The sequence below is a fragment of the Aythya ferina genome, assembly GCF_964211825.1.
Source record: "Aythya ferina genome assembly, chromosome: 1".
Lineage (NCBI taxonomy): Eukaryota > Metazoa > Chordata > Aves > Anseriformes > Anatidae > Aythya > Aythya ferina.
This window is the reverse complement of record NC_140296.1, coordinates 66,913,214-66,932,831: the sequence shown is the minus strand read 5'-3', so window position 1 is coordinate 66,932,831 and position 19,618 is coordinate 66,913,214. Positions and strand designations below refer to the sequence as shown.

The 19,618-nt window shown below is 38.4% G+C and overlaps 1 protein-coding gene across 10 annotated transcripts in view; it reads left to right on the top strand.

Annotated features, from left to right (window-relative positions):
* The window catches only part of LOC311434006 (interleukin-18 receptor 1-like), a 43,695-nt gene extending 25,617 nt beyond the window's left edge, over positions 1-18,078 (top strand). For 7 of the 10 annotated variants that reach the window (XM_084513782.1, XM_084513780.1, XM_084513778.1 and 4 more), the window contains 10 exons: positions 4,909-5,040; positions 6,235-6,502; positions 6,625-6,799; positions 8,110-8,284; positions 9,826-9,894; positions 10,142-10,262; positions 10,561-10,715; positions 11,576-11,713; positions 16,592-16,762; positions 17,390-18,078. In XM_084513782.1, coding sequence (XP_084369908.1) covers positions 4,909-5,040; positions 6,235-6,502; positions 6,625-6,799; positions 8,110-8,284; positions 9,826-9,894; positions 10,142-10,262; positions 10,561-10,715; positions 11,576-11,713; positions 16,592-16,762; positions 17,390-17,763 — 1,778 coding nt within the window. In that variant the 3' untranslated portion in view covers positions 17,764-18,078. Of the gene's footprint in view, positions 1-61; positions 94-1,869; positions 1,916-2,660; positions 2,765-4,908; positions 5,041-6,234; positions 6,503-6,624; positions 6,800-8,109; positions 8,285-9,825; positions 9,895-10,141; positions 10,263-10,560; positions 10,716-11,575; positions 11,714-16,591; positions 16,763-17,389 lie in introns of those variants that run through there. The other 3 variants (XM_084513784.1, XM_084513785.1, XM_084513783.1) reach the window with 3 other exon arrangements.
* The last annotated feature ends 1,540 nt before the right edge of the window (positions 18,079-19,618 follow it).

The window sequence follows — 19,618 nt, the reverse complement described above, 5'->3', positions numbered from 1 at the left end:
CTTGAATTTCCACAGGGCTGGGAAGACATTCCTGAGAACGGAGCCTGCAATATCCTGTAGCTGTAGCATAAAGTCTGCTGAATGAGTGAACAAGTGAGTGAGTGAGGGGAAAGGAAGCAGAGAGGGACTTCTGGATCAGACTTTTACCTTCTCTTTTGTAAACGTGCAAGGGGAAAATAGGAGCCTGGGAAGAACATTGTATGAGTTTGCTTTTTTAGCATATATATTACTTTTACAAAACAGGATGGGTGAATTGGGGCAGAGGCTCTGTCAAATATTTGATTCTACTTGACAAGATATTCATCTGGTGTGGTTTTGTCAGCATGACTTTCAAAACTGTGTGTGACTGGTGTTTCTGTTGTATTCTGCTCTAGTAATTGGACTGACCTATTAATTGTTTTAGAATTTATTTAATAAACCTATTACCTAGAGAGTACTGCAATGAGCACTTGAAAAGAATGAAGTGTGTTTATCTTTGTAAGGTGTGTCTTTGGGAAAAATCCATCTTCTCTTACCAACAGTCTGAAGTCTTGACTTTGTTTATGTTTCAGTCCATAATTGCTTGAAGGAAAAAGATAAGTAAACTTATTATTATTTTTCCACATTCAGAAAAGACACCTTCAAAAGGCTTAACTCTTTATACTGAAACTTACAAAGATACATTGGAGTGTTCTGTAACTTATAAACCAAAGATATACTTTGTATTGGGACAAAATACTGAAGGTATTTGAGGAGACAGTCAGCAAGCATATGGAGCTCCGTTTGGGAAGGGGCAAAGGGATAAACACGTGGTTGAATCTGAGAATACACATCCTATATCTCCAGATGCTCAGAACCCAATGTAGCCATATATTAATATTAATATATGCCAATATATTATTAATAATAATTAATATTAATAATAATAGCCAAATATTAGTACTGGACATTGCCTAAAGGAATATGCACATGAACATAGTCAATGCTGAGCTCACTTGCTATACAGCAAAAAGCCGTTCCTAGCTTCTTCCTATGGACCCTGAATGAAATAGAGTAATTGCCTCAGTCCGCAGTAAAGAGAGTGATCTCACCAGGGAAGCAGAAACAAGTCCTACTGGTCTTGAAATGTCTGGTGCAATCTGAGGGGCCTGTGTATCCACATGACCTCTATTGAAATGGGGAGAATTGTAATGCATTAATAAGAAAGTGCTGTCAGACGTCTTTTTGTAGTTAGAGTCACTGTGCAACCTGTCATTTAAGGGTTTCATGTCCATACAGGAAGTCTGGAAGAGGGACTGGACTCTCTGGGACTGTGTATGCTGAAAGGTTTGCCTACCTTGCCAGTCCAATGGGGAAGTCACAGGCAGCTGTGACTATTCATTTTATCTCCTACAAAAGCCCCACTAAGATAGCCAACAAAGCTAAACTGTGAGGGCACAGAAAGAAAGTAATAGCCCTCATATAATGCCTGCTTGCAGTGCATGTGGAAAGAGACTACAGGCAGGGAGAACTTGCCTGTTACAGTGAATATTGATCTGTGTTGTGTATTGTGCATTGGCTAGCTTGCAGATTATTGATATTACACACTTTTATGAACCATCCAGTAGCAGCATTTGGAAAAGAAAAAAAAAAATAAATCTTTTACCCTTTCTGCTTTTAAATGAAGCAAACTAAAAAGCCCAATGTATTTTTGACACAAAGCAAGTAAAAGATTTTAAAACTCAGAATGCTTAGATCTCTTACTAGAGGCAAACTTTTTTTTCCCCCCTGATCTTTTTACAAGAAAATTACCCGTAAACTTTGAACCTAGTGTACCTAAACTGAAAAAGGAAGGGATGATGACACTGAGGTAGAGGAAATTCCTGTAAAGGAAACAACTCAACAGTGTTCAGCTAAAGCTAACCACAATTTGTATCGTGTAGTGTAGGATGTGCAGGTAAGATTTTCAGATAATTTCTTTTTTTAATTAGCTTTTAGCTTCAAATTTAAATCCTCCCCCTACCTGATTGACAAATGAGTTGTTTTTATTGTCTTTGAAAATGCATTTTAAAGTAAATTGGTTTTAATTACTTTGGCAAAGCAGTGGCTCCTTAATAAGTAGTTTCATCAGAATATTTTTTGTTTCATAGGCATGGTGAACCTATTTTTCTTCTCCTGTGTGACTATTTGTAATCTTGCTCTTAGAATTAGATTATCTTTGCCCTTTTTTTTTTTTTTTTTTGGATGTAAATCCAAAACAACTCATAGAAATTGGTAGCTCCGAGTCTGAAGTAACTTTCACCAGAATATTAGACATCAGATAATTGTTTGATGATTTTTAGTACATTTCAGAGATACTGTGAAATTTTGTGCCGCTCTCAGGATTTTTATTTCTTTTCCTTATATTTTATGTAAATGTATACCAAATACTGTCAAATGGAGATTTATCATTTCCTTGTGAGAGTCCTGAAGGAGTTTAAACATAGGCAAAATAAGACAGTTCTTGTTCTCTTACATTGTTTTACCATGTTAAGATAACATTAGACTCATTTGCATATAAGTTACGTTTCAGTGAAATGACATACTAAATTGCTGGACCTAGGATATGATAATAGGGATGCAGACATGGCAGAAGGCAGAGAGACTCCTTTTAATAAGTTGCCCAGGGAAAGGCTGCTTTCTTTTTTTTTTTTTTTTGGCAGATACCGACCAAGATAAAAGCAAGTCACTGAATATTTTGAGTCACTGAATCACCCTGAGTCCACCTGCAGTGCAAATACACATGGATGGTCATTTACTATTTCACGTAACCCCTTCCTTTGATAATTGTTTTTTGCTTCAGCTGTGAATTTCCTTCTTCTCGTCAAACACTTTTGCAAGACCACACTTCTTAGTTTCACATCTTGTAATGATTTTGCAAGCACTATAAAAATGTGAAGGCTCTGCAGCTCTCTAACTGAAGTGTTGTAAATTAGCCCCAAAATTTGGCAGTGGTGTGTCTTCCCATGGCTAGCAAAATACAACAGAGAATTATACAGATTGTTAACCAAAGTTATTAAATTAATTAGTAATCCCTCCCTTTCCCACTTCTTCCCCTTCCTGATGACCCTTTGAACTTGAAGAGCAGGTTGTTAGCATGGCAGTAAACTGGAGACATTATGTGTCAGTGGCATTGTTAAATGTTTTGTGAATGGCAACATAATATAATTTTACTACTTATAGGCTGCTAGTCCCTGAACACAGACAAATGGGTAGTCACGGTCAACAGTCAACAGAATCAGCAGAGTCAACAGTCTCACAGCTTATCTTGTATCAGGTCAGGAACTCCTCAAATAGTTTCTAGTGGCTCAGAAAGTTGAACTGAGTCACCAAAGAGGACCCAAACTGCCACTGGACAGGGGTTGGACCATTTGTTTGGGGTCAAGGGAGATGGAAGTGGGAGGACAGAACAGCAGATGAGACCTTCCCTGTTTGGTGACACTGACACACTGCATCAGCTCACTTGCTCAAGGGAATCCAGCTTGAATCGCACACAAGGCCTTTGGGTTCTGCTTGCTGCTGCAACCAGTATGCCTTTGCCATACTGGCTGGGGGGGTGACATAACTGAAAGCATTATCTTTTGTTTTATGCAGTGTGCATATGTCCAGATGCAGCACTAATGGGTACTTTGAGAGAGATCTTTGTGACTGTCTTAAATCCAGATTCAAAAGAGTCAGGATCCATTAATCCTTTTGCAGTGGATAGGACAGTCTTTCTAAAGTTTAGGAGGTTTTCACCCAGTGAAACTCTCTCTTTATTCAGACTTACATATTGGCTTGAAGTTTCAGGATGATTATAAAATGTGTATGGGGTGATGATAGTTGGCTGTAGCCAATGTGTAAGAAAATACCAGTATGAGGCAAGACACCTAATATGAACTCTGAGTGTAAAAATAGATTGTTCCATTCACTTGTAGGGAATAGAGACATGCTGAACAGAACAGTGACTAAAGTGCTCCTCTCTACAAAGAACAGCTGCCTGAAAAAACTGTAGAGTGGGAGTTTTCCTCTCCTAGGTTGCCCGCTCAGTGTGCACTGGATGATCTCTTGCTGCCTGCCTGAGTCATGTCTGATTTGCATGAGGTGCCAACAGAGTAGGGACTGGCCCTTGCCTGACCTCTTCCTTTTTGCCCTTGGGCTGACTCAGGGTCTCTCTGGCAGCAGTGCAAATGCAGAGTCACTTTATAGACCAATAAACAAAGAAAAAGTACTTGAGGTCTCATTTGCACAGTGTGAACATCAGTAAAGGATATAGCCTTTACTCACTGAGATCCTGAGTCAGGCGGTCCAGACATGTCAGTCACAGACACTGGACACTCTTCTCACTAAATACCTAATTTAAGGTTATTGAAAATAAATGCTGGACAGCCTGCCTCATGCCATTTGCCATTTGCAGCTATAAGCATGCCTTCTGATTTGGTTTGATCTCAGAGGAAACCACTTTACACACTCTGGGGCTGTTGGCCTTAAGTTGTGACAGAACTCCATGGGTCTTGGTACCGCTTACACCTTTCTCACTGACTAACTAAAGGCTGATCTCATTATCTGGTATGTTATGACCCACTTTAGGGGATAGGCTCCTCTTGTAACAACAACAGCTGCTGAAAAAACTGCATTTCCACTGCAGGCAGGCAATTCCGCATTTCTGTAGGTATAACCCAGAAATACAGCTGTAAGCAACTGTAAGCAAAGTGTATTTAGACAGGTTTTTGTGTATTCTTGAATACCGCCTATCCTAAACTTGCATGTAATAGCTTGAGCAGGAAGAGTGCTGCAAACCCCATTTTTAAAACACACAATATTTTGGAAATATTGTCTGCTAATGCTTGTAGAGCTACATGAGATACATATTTACCTACTTATCTTTTTGGTTTATTATTTGCAATAAATGTCTGTTTTCCTCTTTTACAGAAAGCAAGATGGTTCTTAAAGAAAATGTCTCAGAATGTCAACCAAAATTGATAAAGAAAATAATGCTCACTTTTTGTTGGATTCTAGCATTGTTTGTCACTGGAGCAGAAGTTAGAGAGATTAATTTGCCAGGTAAGAGTTTGCTTTGGTGAGGTGTTTGTTTTGGTGTTTGTGGTGCTTGCTGACAACTTAGAAAAGTGGGTGTACATTTTGCCATGCCTTTATGAGTTTTTCCTGCACCTGTTAATACTGTTTCAGGCAAATATCTGCTTTTTAGCCTTTCTGAAGCCTGTTTAAGTGTTGGTAGTACAGATCAGTTGACCCTACATAGAGTGCAAAATTCAGTTCCTCAATGAAAAGGAAAGGGAAAATATAAAGGAGAATTTCTTATAACCGAATGGAGCAAACGAATTGTTTTCATGACTCCTTGAAGTCTCCAGCAGCTGTTCCAAGCAAGTGGGAGGTGAAAGAGAAATGCAGAGTGAGACTGAGATTTCAAAGTCTCCTACCCACACAATCTGTCTGGAAAAGCTTGATCAAATTGCAGAGAGAAACCAAAAGTACAATGAAACTCTCAGACGGGCAGGCGAGGAACTGAAGAATTCATGTGCTCCCTTCTGCTGAAGTGAAATCGTGCCTTCATCCTGCTTTCAAGGGTTACCACATCCTGACTAGCAGGAAGGGTTATGCAGCAAGGTCGGTGAGCCTTTAGAGAATTGAGAATTGGGGGTTAGGATGTGTGACCACAGCTTTCGGAATCCAAAATATCATTTAGCTTTAGAGAAGGTAACTGCAATTTACAAGGAGAAAAATTTGAAAGCAATGATAGGATAATGAAATGTTTGTCAATCTCATCCTCATTAGGGAGTGAGGCAGGCAGGGTCTGCTTTTTCAGGTTTGCGTCAGTCTCTCCTCCATTAATATGAGGGAAACGAGGAGAGCTTTGGCTTTCCTACAAAGTTGAGGTTTAACAGGTTAACACCCATGTGAAAATCTTTGGTTTGCTATAAATCTTAAACTATTTTCATATTAGATGTTTAAAAAAGGCATAATAAACATTTGACAGCCTTTGATTAAGTGTTTGAAATCTTTGACCAATTCTGTGTTTAAGAAAATTTAAGTTGGTCATTAGCTGAGCATAAGGTCACATAAAAATATTTAGCATGAAGAAAAGCAAAACTATTTTTTTCAGTATTTCAGTATTCCTCTCTCTCTCTCTCTCTCTCTCTCTCTTTTTTTTTTTTTTTTTTTTTTTTTTTTTTTTTTTAACATGAATGCTGTGTGTTTTTTCATGTGGTGCTTGTATTTTATTTTCCTGCTTTTCAGGGTGTTTCCACGCAAAGCCTCAATTATGGTATCGCACTATTAGTGATGAGGAGTTTGTTTTACGATGCGCTTTACCAGCTGAAGATGCCACCAACATTTATAAAAATTCACCTGTAAAACAACATGAGGTGAAATGGTTCTGGCATCAGAAAGACAAAGAGCATCTGGAAGCTATCAGGGAAAGCACTAACTCTGCTCTGCAAGGGGATGCACTTTGGTTTAAACCAGTAAGGGACAATGCTTCTGGAATCTACATCTGTATGATACGGTATGTAATGGGAAAAAGGCTCATATTTCTGTGTAAGAATTAATATATTTTGTTTGGTTGTGGTTTTCTTGTTTGTTTGTTTTGTGTATTAAAATATTATTTTTTTTTAATGCATCACTCAGGGAAAAAATCCCATGTCTCAAAATTGTTCTGGAGGTTCAAACAAAAAAGGAGGCAAAATGTTCTGGTTACGACACAAATACGCTGTATCTTCTTGCTGGTAATGGGAATTCCATATCTTGTCCTGGGACAAAATGCTACAGCCATATAAGAAAGACAGATGTAAAATGGTACAAGGTAAGAGTCACTCTCTTAAGCATTTGAAAATGCTCGGTGGACGTACAGGGTTAGGCCTGGTTGATACTCATGTGCCGTAGGCTCTTGAATGTCATCTGTGACAAACAACACAGACTGAGGTGTTCAGCCCAAAAGCAAAATCTTGAATGTCTATCAAGTCCATAAGGAAGAATTTTGATGGAACTGGTAACACCTGCAACATTATTCCATGAAACAGAAGTCTAGAAATGCTTTCTTTTCAACTAATTGAAGCAATTGAGAATCAAAATAAGTTTTTTACAAAATTGACATGGTTGAAACTTAAAATTTGAAAGTTTTGTTTTGACATTATAAATTATGAAAATGTCAGATATAAGAAAGAAAAAGTGGCTTTGTTACAAACAAAAGAATTTCAAGATTAATGTTTCAGATTGTTCTTTCTAGGACTGTTGTTTTTAATGAAATAGTAGTCCACTGGAAAATCATTGACTTAATCTTTTTCAACTAATTTAAAATAGTAGCAATCTAAAATTTATTCCTACTTTGTTTATAACTGTAATATATTATCTAAACTTGTACTATATATGCAAATTAATATGACTGAAAATTCAGTTGTGCATTTTACTATCTTGATTTATTTACAGTATTTATTCTATAAAGTAGAATGATCATCTAGTCAAAATTATTCTTCATTTACATTTAAGTTTTAAATGAGGTATGTCTTTACCTCATTTTACATTGGTGGATTTTGTTTCATAAAATTGATTTAAGGAAAAATTGTAATAGACCTAGAGATTTTTCTTAAACTAAACTGTGAAAAATAAGGATGCTTTTTTTTTAAAAAAAAAAAAAGTCAGCATTTTTTCTTTTGAATATAGTGATGGTATTATCAACCTCAAACAATCCCAAACCATAATCTTATCATAAAAGAATGTGAAGCTAGTTTCAAAATCATTTATTTACAAAATACAAATAGTCTGTCAATAAATAAAATATTGATGATTTTCTTGTCTCTTTGGTAACGAATTTCATTTATACTAGGTTCATGATTTCGTATTTCTCTAACGTGCCACAACTATTAAATATTTTTCATTTATTTATTTATTTTACAGGCAATGATATCCACATACTATAGGCAATATTTTTTAATGTAACTTGCAAAAGTCCTCAGACTGCTAATAAATTTTTTTTTGACGTTTCAATGGAAACAGTTTGGCTTAGCCACGCTGTCATGGCAATCTCATCCACATGTATTAAAATAATTTTTTTTTAACAGCAGTATCAACAACAAAAGGACATCTAAATCCCTGATACTCTTTTCTTCTCGTTAGGATGGTCATCGAGTAAAACACAGGGAAAACAGAAAAAGCCTAAAGCTAAAGCATAATGAAATCTACTTGAATCCAACCTATGATGAAGATGCTGGCATATATGTATGTGATTACACTCTATTTGACAATACTACTAAATGGACAATGAGAACAGCAGTTACAGTTGAAGTCATTGGTGAGTAATATAATAACTAAGAATAAAATGCCTCAAATAAAATGTTTCCTCTATTTTTTACTACCCAAGTTATGTCTTTTGTTCCGGCTCTTGTTCTGAAAAAAAAAAAAAAAAAAAAAGTTTTTAAATCTCTCAATCTGTGAGTAGAATTTATGAAACCACAATTGGTGCCAATGTTCTCCATGTACTTAGCGTATACATGTATGCAATGTTAGAGAGGTATTTGAACACTGGGAAGGTAGAATCCTGTATGCTAATCCTGCATGGCAAATGTAGCAAAAAGCAGTGTATCTCAATCTTAAAGTAGAGGCTTGTGTGAAAGTAAGAGTTACAGAATCCTCTTCTGAAGTTAGGTGACAGAATTTTTCTTGTGACATGAATGAGAACTTCCCTTTTTTGCTCTTGACAATGATGAGGAAGGTGATGTTGGTGGGATCACTGTCATCTTCCATGATATTTTAATGTCAGAAGAAACAGGGGACCTGTGAGCAATCGATGTACATTGCCTAGCAGAGTGCAGTTGAGCAACATCAGCACTGTGCAAGGGAGCACATTTTTGGCTCAGTATCAGGAAATGTTTAGTTTGATAACAGAGATAGCTACCTAAGTTGTGTAGTCAAAAAGCTATGCTTTTCTACAGATGTATGTGATTGAGTGCTGGAAGACACTCTTATCAGACACTTCTGTCACTCCAGTCAATCACAGGTCCCAGGCATGGACTAGATCTGCTTTTATTCTGATCTGGCTGAACATGAACTAATAAACTATGTTTCTCAGTTTTTGTTCTTCAGTTCACAGCAGTCAGAAAAACACTTGAAATCTACTGTGTACATATATACTACACGTGAACTTTGCATACATTTCTCTGCTGCAGCTTAGTTTAAAAAAAAAAAAAAGTGCCTCTGGTGTCTCTGTGGCACAATTTCCTTCAGTATGGGACTTTTCTAGAATATCAGAGTATCAGAAGTGTGGATTTTAGCCCCTTCAGGCTGTTTTCCCATAGCCTGGGTCATTGCCTAGCTGCACAACTGCACAAACTGTGGGTGTCATTGCCTGTGCTCTTTGACAAGCTCTGTTTTGAAAATAAACTTATGGTATGAAAAGAAACTCATGGAAGTAACCTGCTGCATGTATGCTTACTGGAATGGGGCTTGGCAGGGGACTGGTGTGGGGGTAAGTTCCCTCAGGGGTCTTGTAAAGGGGCCCCAAATATCTGAATCTTAAATAACCTTAAGTGCAGGACAGATGCTGAGCTCCCCAGCTCAGGTAAGATGGCAGTGTATCAGAGCAACTGAGATAGCAAGTCTTTAAGTAGTTACATAAATTTTGTAGTCAAAACTTTTGTATCTGTGAACTCTCAGACACTTCAGCAACCATAAATCGTCCTCTTGGACTGAGGTGTCTAAAGTTGATCCAGTATTTGAAAAAGAAAAATCAGTAAAATATTTTTTCTGGTCATTGGCATTGACAATAGTTTTATTAAGAAGAATATTAATAATTAATATTAAGATGAACATTAATAATATTCTTATTAATTGCAGCAAGAAATACTATCCATCCACCAAATATTTTGTATCCCAGTGGAGTGGTTTTCCTTGAAGCAGAGCTTGGTAAGTTTTGCTTTCTTCTCTGAAAGTGAAAGAAAAAGTTTAAATGAGATATTTAGAGAGATGATGGTAGATCTTGATAAAACAAAAGAGCTTTGCTCTCTTTGAGCGTGAGAATTTTCTATACATCTTTTTTTCTTCATATATATCTTTGTGAATATTAAAGGCAGGACTACATATTATTACAGATCCCAGGCTATTTGAGGGAAGTGTCCTCCATACATGGTTTTCCTGTGTTAATTTCTTCCAGGAAAGCCCCTTAAACTGGAATGCCCAGTACAGTTTGGGTTTGAAAGAGGTTCTATAAGAAGTGTAACATGGAAAAGAAGCAACAAAGAAAATATAGATAAGAAACTGAACCAGAAAACAAGGTAAGGAGAACAACAACAGCAACAAAACACAGTAGTGTGGTTACACTGTCAGCAACTGTAAAAATTTTACCACAACAGTTTAATATAATTTTATGGAAGAAAACTCCTGAGGCTTTGTCCTTCAACATGTAATGAAAAAGCAAATGGAAGTTCTAAATCAGAGTATTGCATCTCTGTTAAAACTTAAAGCTGAATGTCAAGAAGTTGCTAAGCTCCTCTTTCAATGTCTTTAAGGCATTTGGGGATTGTGTGAATAAACAGCAAAGGTGTCATGCAAATATATATTTTTTCTCTTTAGTGTTTATCCAAAAGGTTTAAAAGGACACATACTTCTTCATGTTGCCAGACTGGAGGAAGTTTCTGAGATGGACTTCAGAAGCAACTTCACATGCTTTGCTCAAAATTCTGTGGGGAATGCTACTGCTGTGATCCAGCTGAAAAGAAAACGGAGAGGTAAAACCAGATGGAGGACTATTTGCCCTTATAGATGTATTTTGATTTACTCACTGCTACATATTTCTTTTCCATTGACATGGTCAATGGTTTTTTATCTAGCTACAGCACTTTCTTGAAGCTGGATAGAAAAAGTTTGTTTTGTCAGAAACACACATTATTCTGATGATTGCTCAAGAGGATGGAGATATATGGGGACTTCCTGCAGTCAGGTGGAAGCTGAAGAGTAAGTGGTAGGGGAAAGAGGATAGCAGCATCTCTGAGTGGTAATAAGCAATCTACTAAACTGTGGCAGAGTGTCTGCTGAAAGCAATAGTATTCTTTGATTGGACTCATAGGACTTTTCTGTTTGTTTCCCCAGTCTATAGCATGCGTGTTTCTGAGAAGTTACCGTAACTGGTATGAATGTGTCAGCCTTTCAAGCAAAGGCCAAAACCAGAATCAGAATGGAAATTAAACTGCTCTCTGATTTTAACCATAGTTCACAGTGAAGATTCATCACTGGGGTGGCACAGGAAGTCTCCAACGGGGCACTGTGTGCAGCTATTTGTTTCTTTTCCATCTCAAGAAATGACTACTTTCGTCTCTGTTGAGTGTACCATAGACTATTTTCTCTGTGCCTTTCATCACAGATGGGCATTTCACACCATCAAGGAGATGCAATTTAATCATGGTCTCCGGTGGTAGACTGAAACGCTATGCTGAGATTTGCAGCTCAATTAATCCCCAACTTTGCTAAGGGTTGCCAGAGGTGCAAGAGTGATGATTGTGAGCTGGGTTATCCCCATTTGTGAACTGATGTTTTCATCTAAGTGTCAACATTATTTTGAAAAGAATGAATTATGATTTTCTTTCTACAGTGTTTCTCTTATACATACTATGCAGTGCCATTTCTATCCTCTTTGCATTCCTTTCGTGCACTGTTTTTATTTACCAGCACTGGATTGAAATAGTGCTGATGTACCGAAGCTATCTGGTCCACAATGAAACTACAGGAGGTAAGAACCGTGGTGTAATATTACTTTTCTCTCATTTACAATTGTCTTTTTCTGTGTGGGTTAATCCAGTGTGAATTAATCAATTCAATTCTCTTAATAACCCTGTTCTCTTTGAGCTGATACAAGTGCTGTTAAAGCTAGCAGGATGCTCAGTGGATTCAGAATTAAAATAATAATAAATTCAGAATAAAATAATAATAAATTAATAATAATAATAAAAAGGCCAAGCAATATGGAGGAAATATCTAAATACCACTTGAAATACCACGGTAAGATTTTTACAAGATCCATAATTTATCCATAGATGATCAGAATAAGAAGTTGCATTTTACCAGTTCATCTTCAGGAAATAACAAAGCATCACCAGACTTCTAATGTGCAACTGAACCTATGGACAAGAATAAAATGTCCTTGCAGAACTAAGTGAGGGAGTCCAAGGTCTAATGTATTTTTCAGTGTAAACCAAATAATATCTCAGAAGAGAAAACAGAAAAGAAAAATACAGAGACTCAATACTGGGTCCAGTCCTGTTTAACATTTTAATTTATTATCTGGATGATGGAGTAGAGTGCATCCTCAGTAAACTTGCAGACAACACAAAACTGAGGGGAATGGCAGGTTCACCAGCGGGCCATGTTGGGATCCAGAGGGACTTTGGCAGGCTCAAGTCCTGCACCTGGAGAGGAAAAGACCCAAGTATCAGTAAAGGCTGTGGGCCACCCAGCTGAAAAACAGCTCTGCAGAAAAGGACCTAGAGGTCCTGGTGGACAGCCTCTTGAACATGAGTCAGCAGTACACTGAAGATGCTAAGAAGTATTGCTAGCAGGTGAAAAGAAGTGATTCTTCTGCTCCACTCAGCATTGGTGAGGCTGCACCTGGATCTTTGTGTCCAGTTCTGGAGCCCCCTGTACAAGAGTCATGGACATACTGGAAGAAGTCCAACATAGGGCCACTAAAATGATGAAAGGACTGGAATATCCTATGAGAAGAGGCTGAGAGAGGTGGGACCGTTCAGCCTGGAGAAGAGGAGTCTCTTATTAATGTGTTTAAATATCTGAGTAGAGAAGGCATAGAAGACAGAGCCAGGCCTTTGTGAGAGGTGCCCAGTGTCAGGGCCAGAGGCCCTGGGCACAAACTGTCCCCCAGAAGTCTCCCTCTGAGCACCACGCAGCATTTCTGTGCTGTGCAGGTGAGGAGCCCTGGCACAGGCTGCCCAGAGAGGCTGTGGGGACTCCTCTTTGGAGACCTTCAAAAGCCACCTGGAGATGGGCCTGGGCAGCCTGTGCTGGGTGGCCCTGCTGGAGCAGGGCTGGGGCCTGGTGGCCTCCAGAGGGCCCTCACAGCTTCAGCCATCCTGTGGTTCTGTGATTCTGTGAAATAAGACGATGGCAGGACACCGAGAAGTGCACTTTGGGGCAGTATTTCCTTTCCAAAAATTATGTTGACCTTCCTGACGTTTACATCAGTGATTAACTCTTTCACATTTCAAATCTCTGTAGCAGCATTGCCACATCATCTCAGCTAAAATGGAGTGCCAACACAGTAGGCAGTGTAGAAACGTATCTGAAATCACAGTGCCTACTTCAAAAAAATTAACATTTAGTTTTCTTGCATGGGTTTAAATAAATCTGATAGTATGTGCCCAAGGAAATTTTTCTAAAAATCCTTAGCTCTTGATGCAACTTGAGATATGTGTCTGCTTTTATATTTCCATATGTGTCTGTTAATTATGTGTGAGGTTGAAATAGCTATATCTATTTATCTATAAACACATACACAATGAAATAATTGGAAAATATTTTTGTAAGCCTTATGGCATCTAGCAAAAACTATTTGGGAAATCACTCAAAATTTCCCCTCTGTTTGGTAGAAAATTGATTTAAGAGCCTCTGGAAAGTCCCCTTAGACCTTGCAACATATATGAGTAGGACAGAGACAGACCTGATGAGATTTGTGCATTGAGTTTTAAGACACCTTTGGGTCTCTTGTACCCTCTGTCCTTATACCTGACTCTTATATACCACATGTGCACAGTGCCATTTGCAGCACGAGGGCATGAAATGTGCAGACTTGCTGTGCCTATCCAGATAGTTTTATGCCTGAAGATGACTCACTACAAAAGGTGTTCCCATCTGCAAGAATATGTACTTCTCACTTCATGTGAGTACATATCAAGTCACTTGAGATCTGAAATGGCTTGCTCAAAGAGCAAGCAGAACTTATGACTTCATTTTGCTGTTTCTTCCTTTCCATTGTTGCTTCTCTCCTATCCCTCTTAACACAGAACCAGAGAATTGCAGAATCACACAGGTTGGAAGGGACCCTGGAAGTCATCTCATCCAAGGCTCTGCTCTAATCATAGCAAGCCTAGCCTGGATTGCTCAGGACCTTTTTCAGACGAGTTTTGTGTACCTCTAAGGACAGAGAATCCACAAAATGGACAACATGCTCCAATGTTTGACCACTCACACCGTGAAAATTTTTTAACTACCAACTATTGAGAAATTCCCTTGTTGCAGCCTGTGGCAGTTGCCTTTCCTCTTACCCCTTGTACCTCAGAAATATCTATCACCATCTCCTGTGTACCCTCATACTAGGTCACTGAAGAGAGTAGTGAGGTCATACTCTCATGCCTCTCTAACTCTTGGGCCTCCTCCTTACCTAATTAAGATATACTTTTTAAAAATCTCACCTTCTCCCACAAGGACAAAGAGAGCTGTGATGTTAACATGTGTAGACAAAGGACGCAGCTGCTTTCCTTAACTGAGGTGTTCTTCATTTTCAGCTTTTGGGGCATCTTAAATGTTTGTCTCAAAAGTTTCTCAAGGTATAACGGTTCTCTTGTACAATTCTGGGGAAAAAAAATAAAAAAAAAAATCAGTGGTGTTTACTATGGATATGCTTTTAATTTGACTTTGTAATAGTGATGTTAAAAAGAAAAAAAAAGAAAAAAGTGATGCATTTAATCAATGGTCATTGTCTACTGAGACTGCAGTGACCTCTGTGGGTGAAATAAGGAATACCTGGCTTGTAGTGCAAAGGATTTTATGTCATTTAAAAACATTTTCAAAGCAGCTTCAAGTTAGGATGTAGCTGGACATTTTGGCTACACTAGCCTAATGACCCACTGTTCTGCCACCAACCCCCACCCCAGTCCATGTATGCCTGCTGTTGGTGATTCTTTCTTGTGGACCTATGTTGGCTCAGCTTGGCAGTAAAACAGCCCAGCACAAGATAATTAGCTAGCGAGCTACTTTTGTGGTAACAGCTTCCTCTGATACCGCAAACGTTTCAACACTCATACAAGGAAGTGGCAGGAGTGTATGCCACTTGGCAAGGAGCAGGGGGAGGAGCAGAGATATAACATTTATTGTCTCATCATATCCTCAGCCTCCAAAACGGATTTGTACACCTACGCTTTCTTTTGATTATGTGTTTTCTGCTACCTGCTGATTATGAATGTAACCTGCTAGTTATGAATTGTTTGACTCCAACTCACACATGTCATTAGTTTTCCATTTTTATTGAAACCCTTTTCTATTTGTGTTCGAGCCTCTTTTCTTCCTAGGGAGAGGGTCTCTTCTGATCCTGTGGGAACGTGATGGGGCTAGCTCAGATTTGTGATCCTAATCTAACTTCTAGGAACAGAAATCAGGATGTCAGCACTGATGCATGGGGTAACATTCAGTACCATTACTTAGGCGTATGTGCCAGAGTTAGGTGTCTCAATTCCCATTCAGTGTAGATGTAGTCAGTGCAGTGAAATCTAGAGAGCTTCTCAGCTCACCCTGCAGAAAGACCCTGGAGTAGGATCCTCTGCTAAACAGCTGAATTGCTGTCTGGTTTCTGTTGTCTGTATTGACACATGAAATGACTCAGGTATTTAAACACAGGTGTCCAATATTATTTGAATTGCCTGAGGTTGTCCTGCTGTTCCAAAATGTTTGGGTCTCCAATAGTTTCTGTGCAAAATTTGGCAGTCTCAAAAGGGCACCTTAGGGCATCTCAAATGGCATTAGGAACATACATATGGGGAACTGTAATGAGACCAGTGTGCCTTTTGCTTTCATAAGCAATTTCTTACGTTTTCTTTCCTGTTCCCTAAAGTGTAGTTTAAATTTTGTTTAGCAAATAGATAAGGTTTCTTTTATCGTGTGGTTAGGAATAGGTATAATTTGGGACACCGGTACCAGGGTATTACAGAGCTGAGAGAAGTTCTTTATATATTTGTAATCTGCACCCTGAAAAACAAATTATTTTAATGAAACTGGAACGAAGTTCAGGAACTGGTGGGTATTCAATGTCTGATATTTGGATCAGATTTAAGCACTGCTACTTGTACCCATCTCTCTGACTAGAAACATAAGTAAATGAAAACTGTGTATCTTTCACAAACAGTTGATATTCAATACTAATTCCTTCCCTCTTTTTAAAACAAAATTCACCATATTTAAAGTAGGTTGTACATTGATGACTCTCTTTGGAATTAGCATTTGGGTGAAGGAGAGAAAAAATTGGGAATCATTCCCTACAACAAGGAATTTGCCTCGAAGTGGCCAGATCTTCCACTGGTGAAAGCTGGCACTTACTATTGAAAATACAGAAATGTGCCTGATTTAAACTTCTTTCCAATAGTCATCTGTAGTATCCTCATTCACTTTGGTACTGTATGTCTGCAGAGAAGAGACTGGGGAGGATGGGTTGGCTCTGGGGGACTGAATGTCTGTACTTCATGAACAGCTGATAATTTTCAGATTGTGTTGGGTCTGCTTAAATAGAAGGTAAATGTATAAAATATAAATCAAAACTTTGTATTAAGAAACTGGATGCTTTAGACACTTGTTAATGTACATACTGTTCCTTGTTTATTTATTTTAGATGGCAAAGAATTTGATGCATTTGTGTCCTATGCAAAATCAGACTCTTCTGAAAGCAACTCTGCTTTTATTAGTGAGGAAAAATTTGCCCTGGAGCTTCTTCCAGATGTGCTTGAAAACAAATATGGGTACAAGTTATGTATTCTTGAAAGAGATATTCTTCCAGGAGGAGGTAAGTTTCCAGTGGATGATTGAAAATCTTCTGCTTCTTATAAAATTGTTTTTCACTTTCCAAAAAAAACTTATGTGTTAGTTCAACAAATGATATATTTTGGCTCTGGAGTTTCTGATTAAATCATATCACATTTGATTTTTGTATCTGGTCCCTGCACCTGAGAAATATGTATATTTGAGTGTGGTTTCTGGGGAGATACTAAGATGAGACAAAGATTCTTCTCCAATAATTTTGCAGGCAGACTCCATTCCATGAAAAGAAGGCCCTGAATTTTTCAGTAGTTACTTTCTGACAAACCTTAGACAGTGCTCCACCAGCAGTAATTAGAAAGCCCTCAGTATCTGTCCCTGGGAGACATGAAGACAAATCCAAGCATCCTTTGAGACCTTGCTTGAATGTGTTGTGGTCTCAGCTGTGCCTTTTGAGTATGAACTTGTGTTCTGCACACTGAGTAAAAATGGCAGTGGTACCCTTTGATGGCAAACACAGTTCTAAGTGTTATGCGATTGCTCGACATCCCTATTTCTGTTTTTCTGTATTTATGGTGATTAGCTGTTGTTAAAGGAACTGATTTTCATAAAAGTCCAATATACAGTGCAGTAACTATTGTAATTTCTTCTCCAGCATACACAGATGAAGTTGTTACAGCCATTAGACAAAGCAGAAGAATAATTATTATTTTGAGCCCAGCCTATGTCAGCGGACCAAGCATCTTTGAACTGCAGGCAGCAGTGAACTGTGCGTTGGAAGACAAAAAGATCAAACTGGTTTTAATAAAGTTCCAGGCTTTCCAAGAGCCAGAGACTTTGCCTCCAGTAGTTAAGAAAGCCCTTAGTATTTTACCAGCCATTACCTGGAAGCCCTCTGCATCTGCTGCTCCGAACAAGAAGTTCTGGAAATATCTGTGTTACCACATGCCTGTGAATACTACTAAGGTGCTGGGAGAATGCAGCCTAAAGGGCTTTTTTCAAAGGTTATTCAGCCTGGTACATCGATAACAGAAATTTCACAGAGGGATGACTGCAGTCTCAGGAGTGATGACATGATTGTTAAAGACCTTTTTATACATCAGCTGACTGTTGTGGACTGTCACTTCGACCCGTAATAGCTCACTCCGAAACAATGAGAAGGACTACAGAGTGAATGTGCTACAGCACACAGTAAAACTACATGGCACTTCACACAACCATAAATGTGAACTATTTTTAGTAATTTATTATTATTATATTTATTATTTTATTTTACTGTGATGCTGAGACATGAGAATGTTTTGCTCTTTACACTGTATTTCTGCTGAAATATTTTAATATATATATTTATTTTTTTTTTTCTACAAAAAGGATTAAAAAAGGGAACTCCAGAGAAATCTTGCAGTTTGCTATTCTTGTGCACTCCTGTGGAACAAATCCAAACTCTATAAAGGAGTTACCTCCTCCTGTGAGAGTACCAAGGATGAAAGCTCTGGGAGGTTGCCACAACTGGGTATGCTGAAGCAGTTGAGAGAAGAAGGAATGTTGTGTAAGGAATGATTCCAGGCATCTCCATCCTTCCTGGAATGGGAGAAAGTGTTTATACAAGCCATGAAATATTTCACTCTCAGAAATGTCCACACTGTGTGGCAGTGGTCACTCATGGGCCCCACTGAACCCGTTGGTACTATGGGTGCATCAGGGTTGTAAATTGCATGATTGTCACAGCTAGTAGGCTTCCAGGGACTCTGAAGTAGTTACCTCTCCCTAACAGTTGTCTGGCTGCTAGCTTACCAGGGTTCATATCACTTACCTGCAAAACAGCTTGCAGTCTGTGTGTATGGCTCTAAGTAAATGAAATACAGTTAAGAAAATCTGAGTAGGATCAGGATTAAAAAAAAAAAAAAAAGAGAGAGAGAAAAAAAAAAAAAAAAGATTGCTTTGCAAGCAGGCCTGATTCCCTTACCTAATTTTGTATTGGGTTCAAAGCTTTCAGGAGGACTGTTGGTGGTACTCCGGGGCAGAAGCAGAAGATAGCGCCTCTCATAGAGATAAAGCATCAACCAGTATCACTGGCTGCACTGGAGAATATTTTGACATTGCAGCTGTATCTGCGTTGGGGTTTTAGTTCAGATCATGATAAGCTTTTGAAACAAGTTTCCCAGTTGCCACCCTTGTTGCCTTTTGCTTTTTGCTTTGCACTTCAGAGCATTGTAGAGTGCACAAACTGGATCCCTTTCCACAAAAAAATAAAGTGGGTTTGTCCACCCATGAAGGAACCTTTGGTCTGTGGAACCAGCTGAGATCTAGTTTAAAGAAATCCCCTCCCAAACACAAGGTACGGATGCAGAGTCCTCAGCACTGGTTGCTTTAGAGTTCATCTCTGCTCTCACTAGGTTGCAGTACATGCTAATGTAGAGGTAACCCGACAGCCTGGGAGATTCATAATTGTTTTCCAACACAATCAGATCAGTGGGTGTAAAAGGAGTAATTAGCAGTACATGAAATTTTCTCACTTCTAATATAAGCAATGCAGGCTTTAGCAGCTTTTACTCGGCACTTAATGCTTTGTTAGCCTAACACTAAACATGATAGCTTTTCTGGAGGAGGTACTGACCTTTTAAAAATGTTCCATAATGACAAGTGTCTTGCTGGAGGAGGATAATGTGGTTGTCCAGTATATGCCTTGCTAGCATGGTTAAAACAAATTTTAAACACAAGAGTAGTCAGCATACAGTTTTAGGCATGTGATCTGGCTCACATCTTCCGCTTTCCTTTTTTTTTTTTAGAACAAAATTTGTTATGTGTTAACTTAAATACGTGCATTTAAGAGAGAGAAAAAAATTCTAAATGAGAACGTAATTTGCTTAGTCCTCCACCAGAT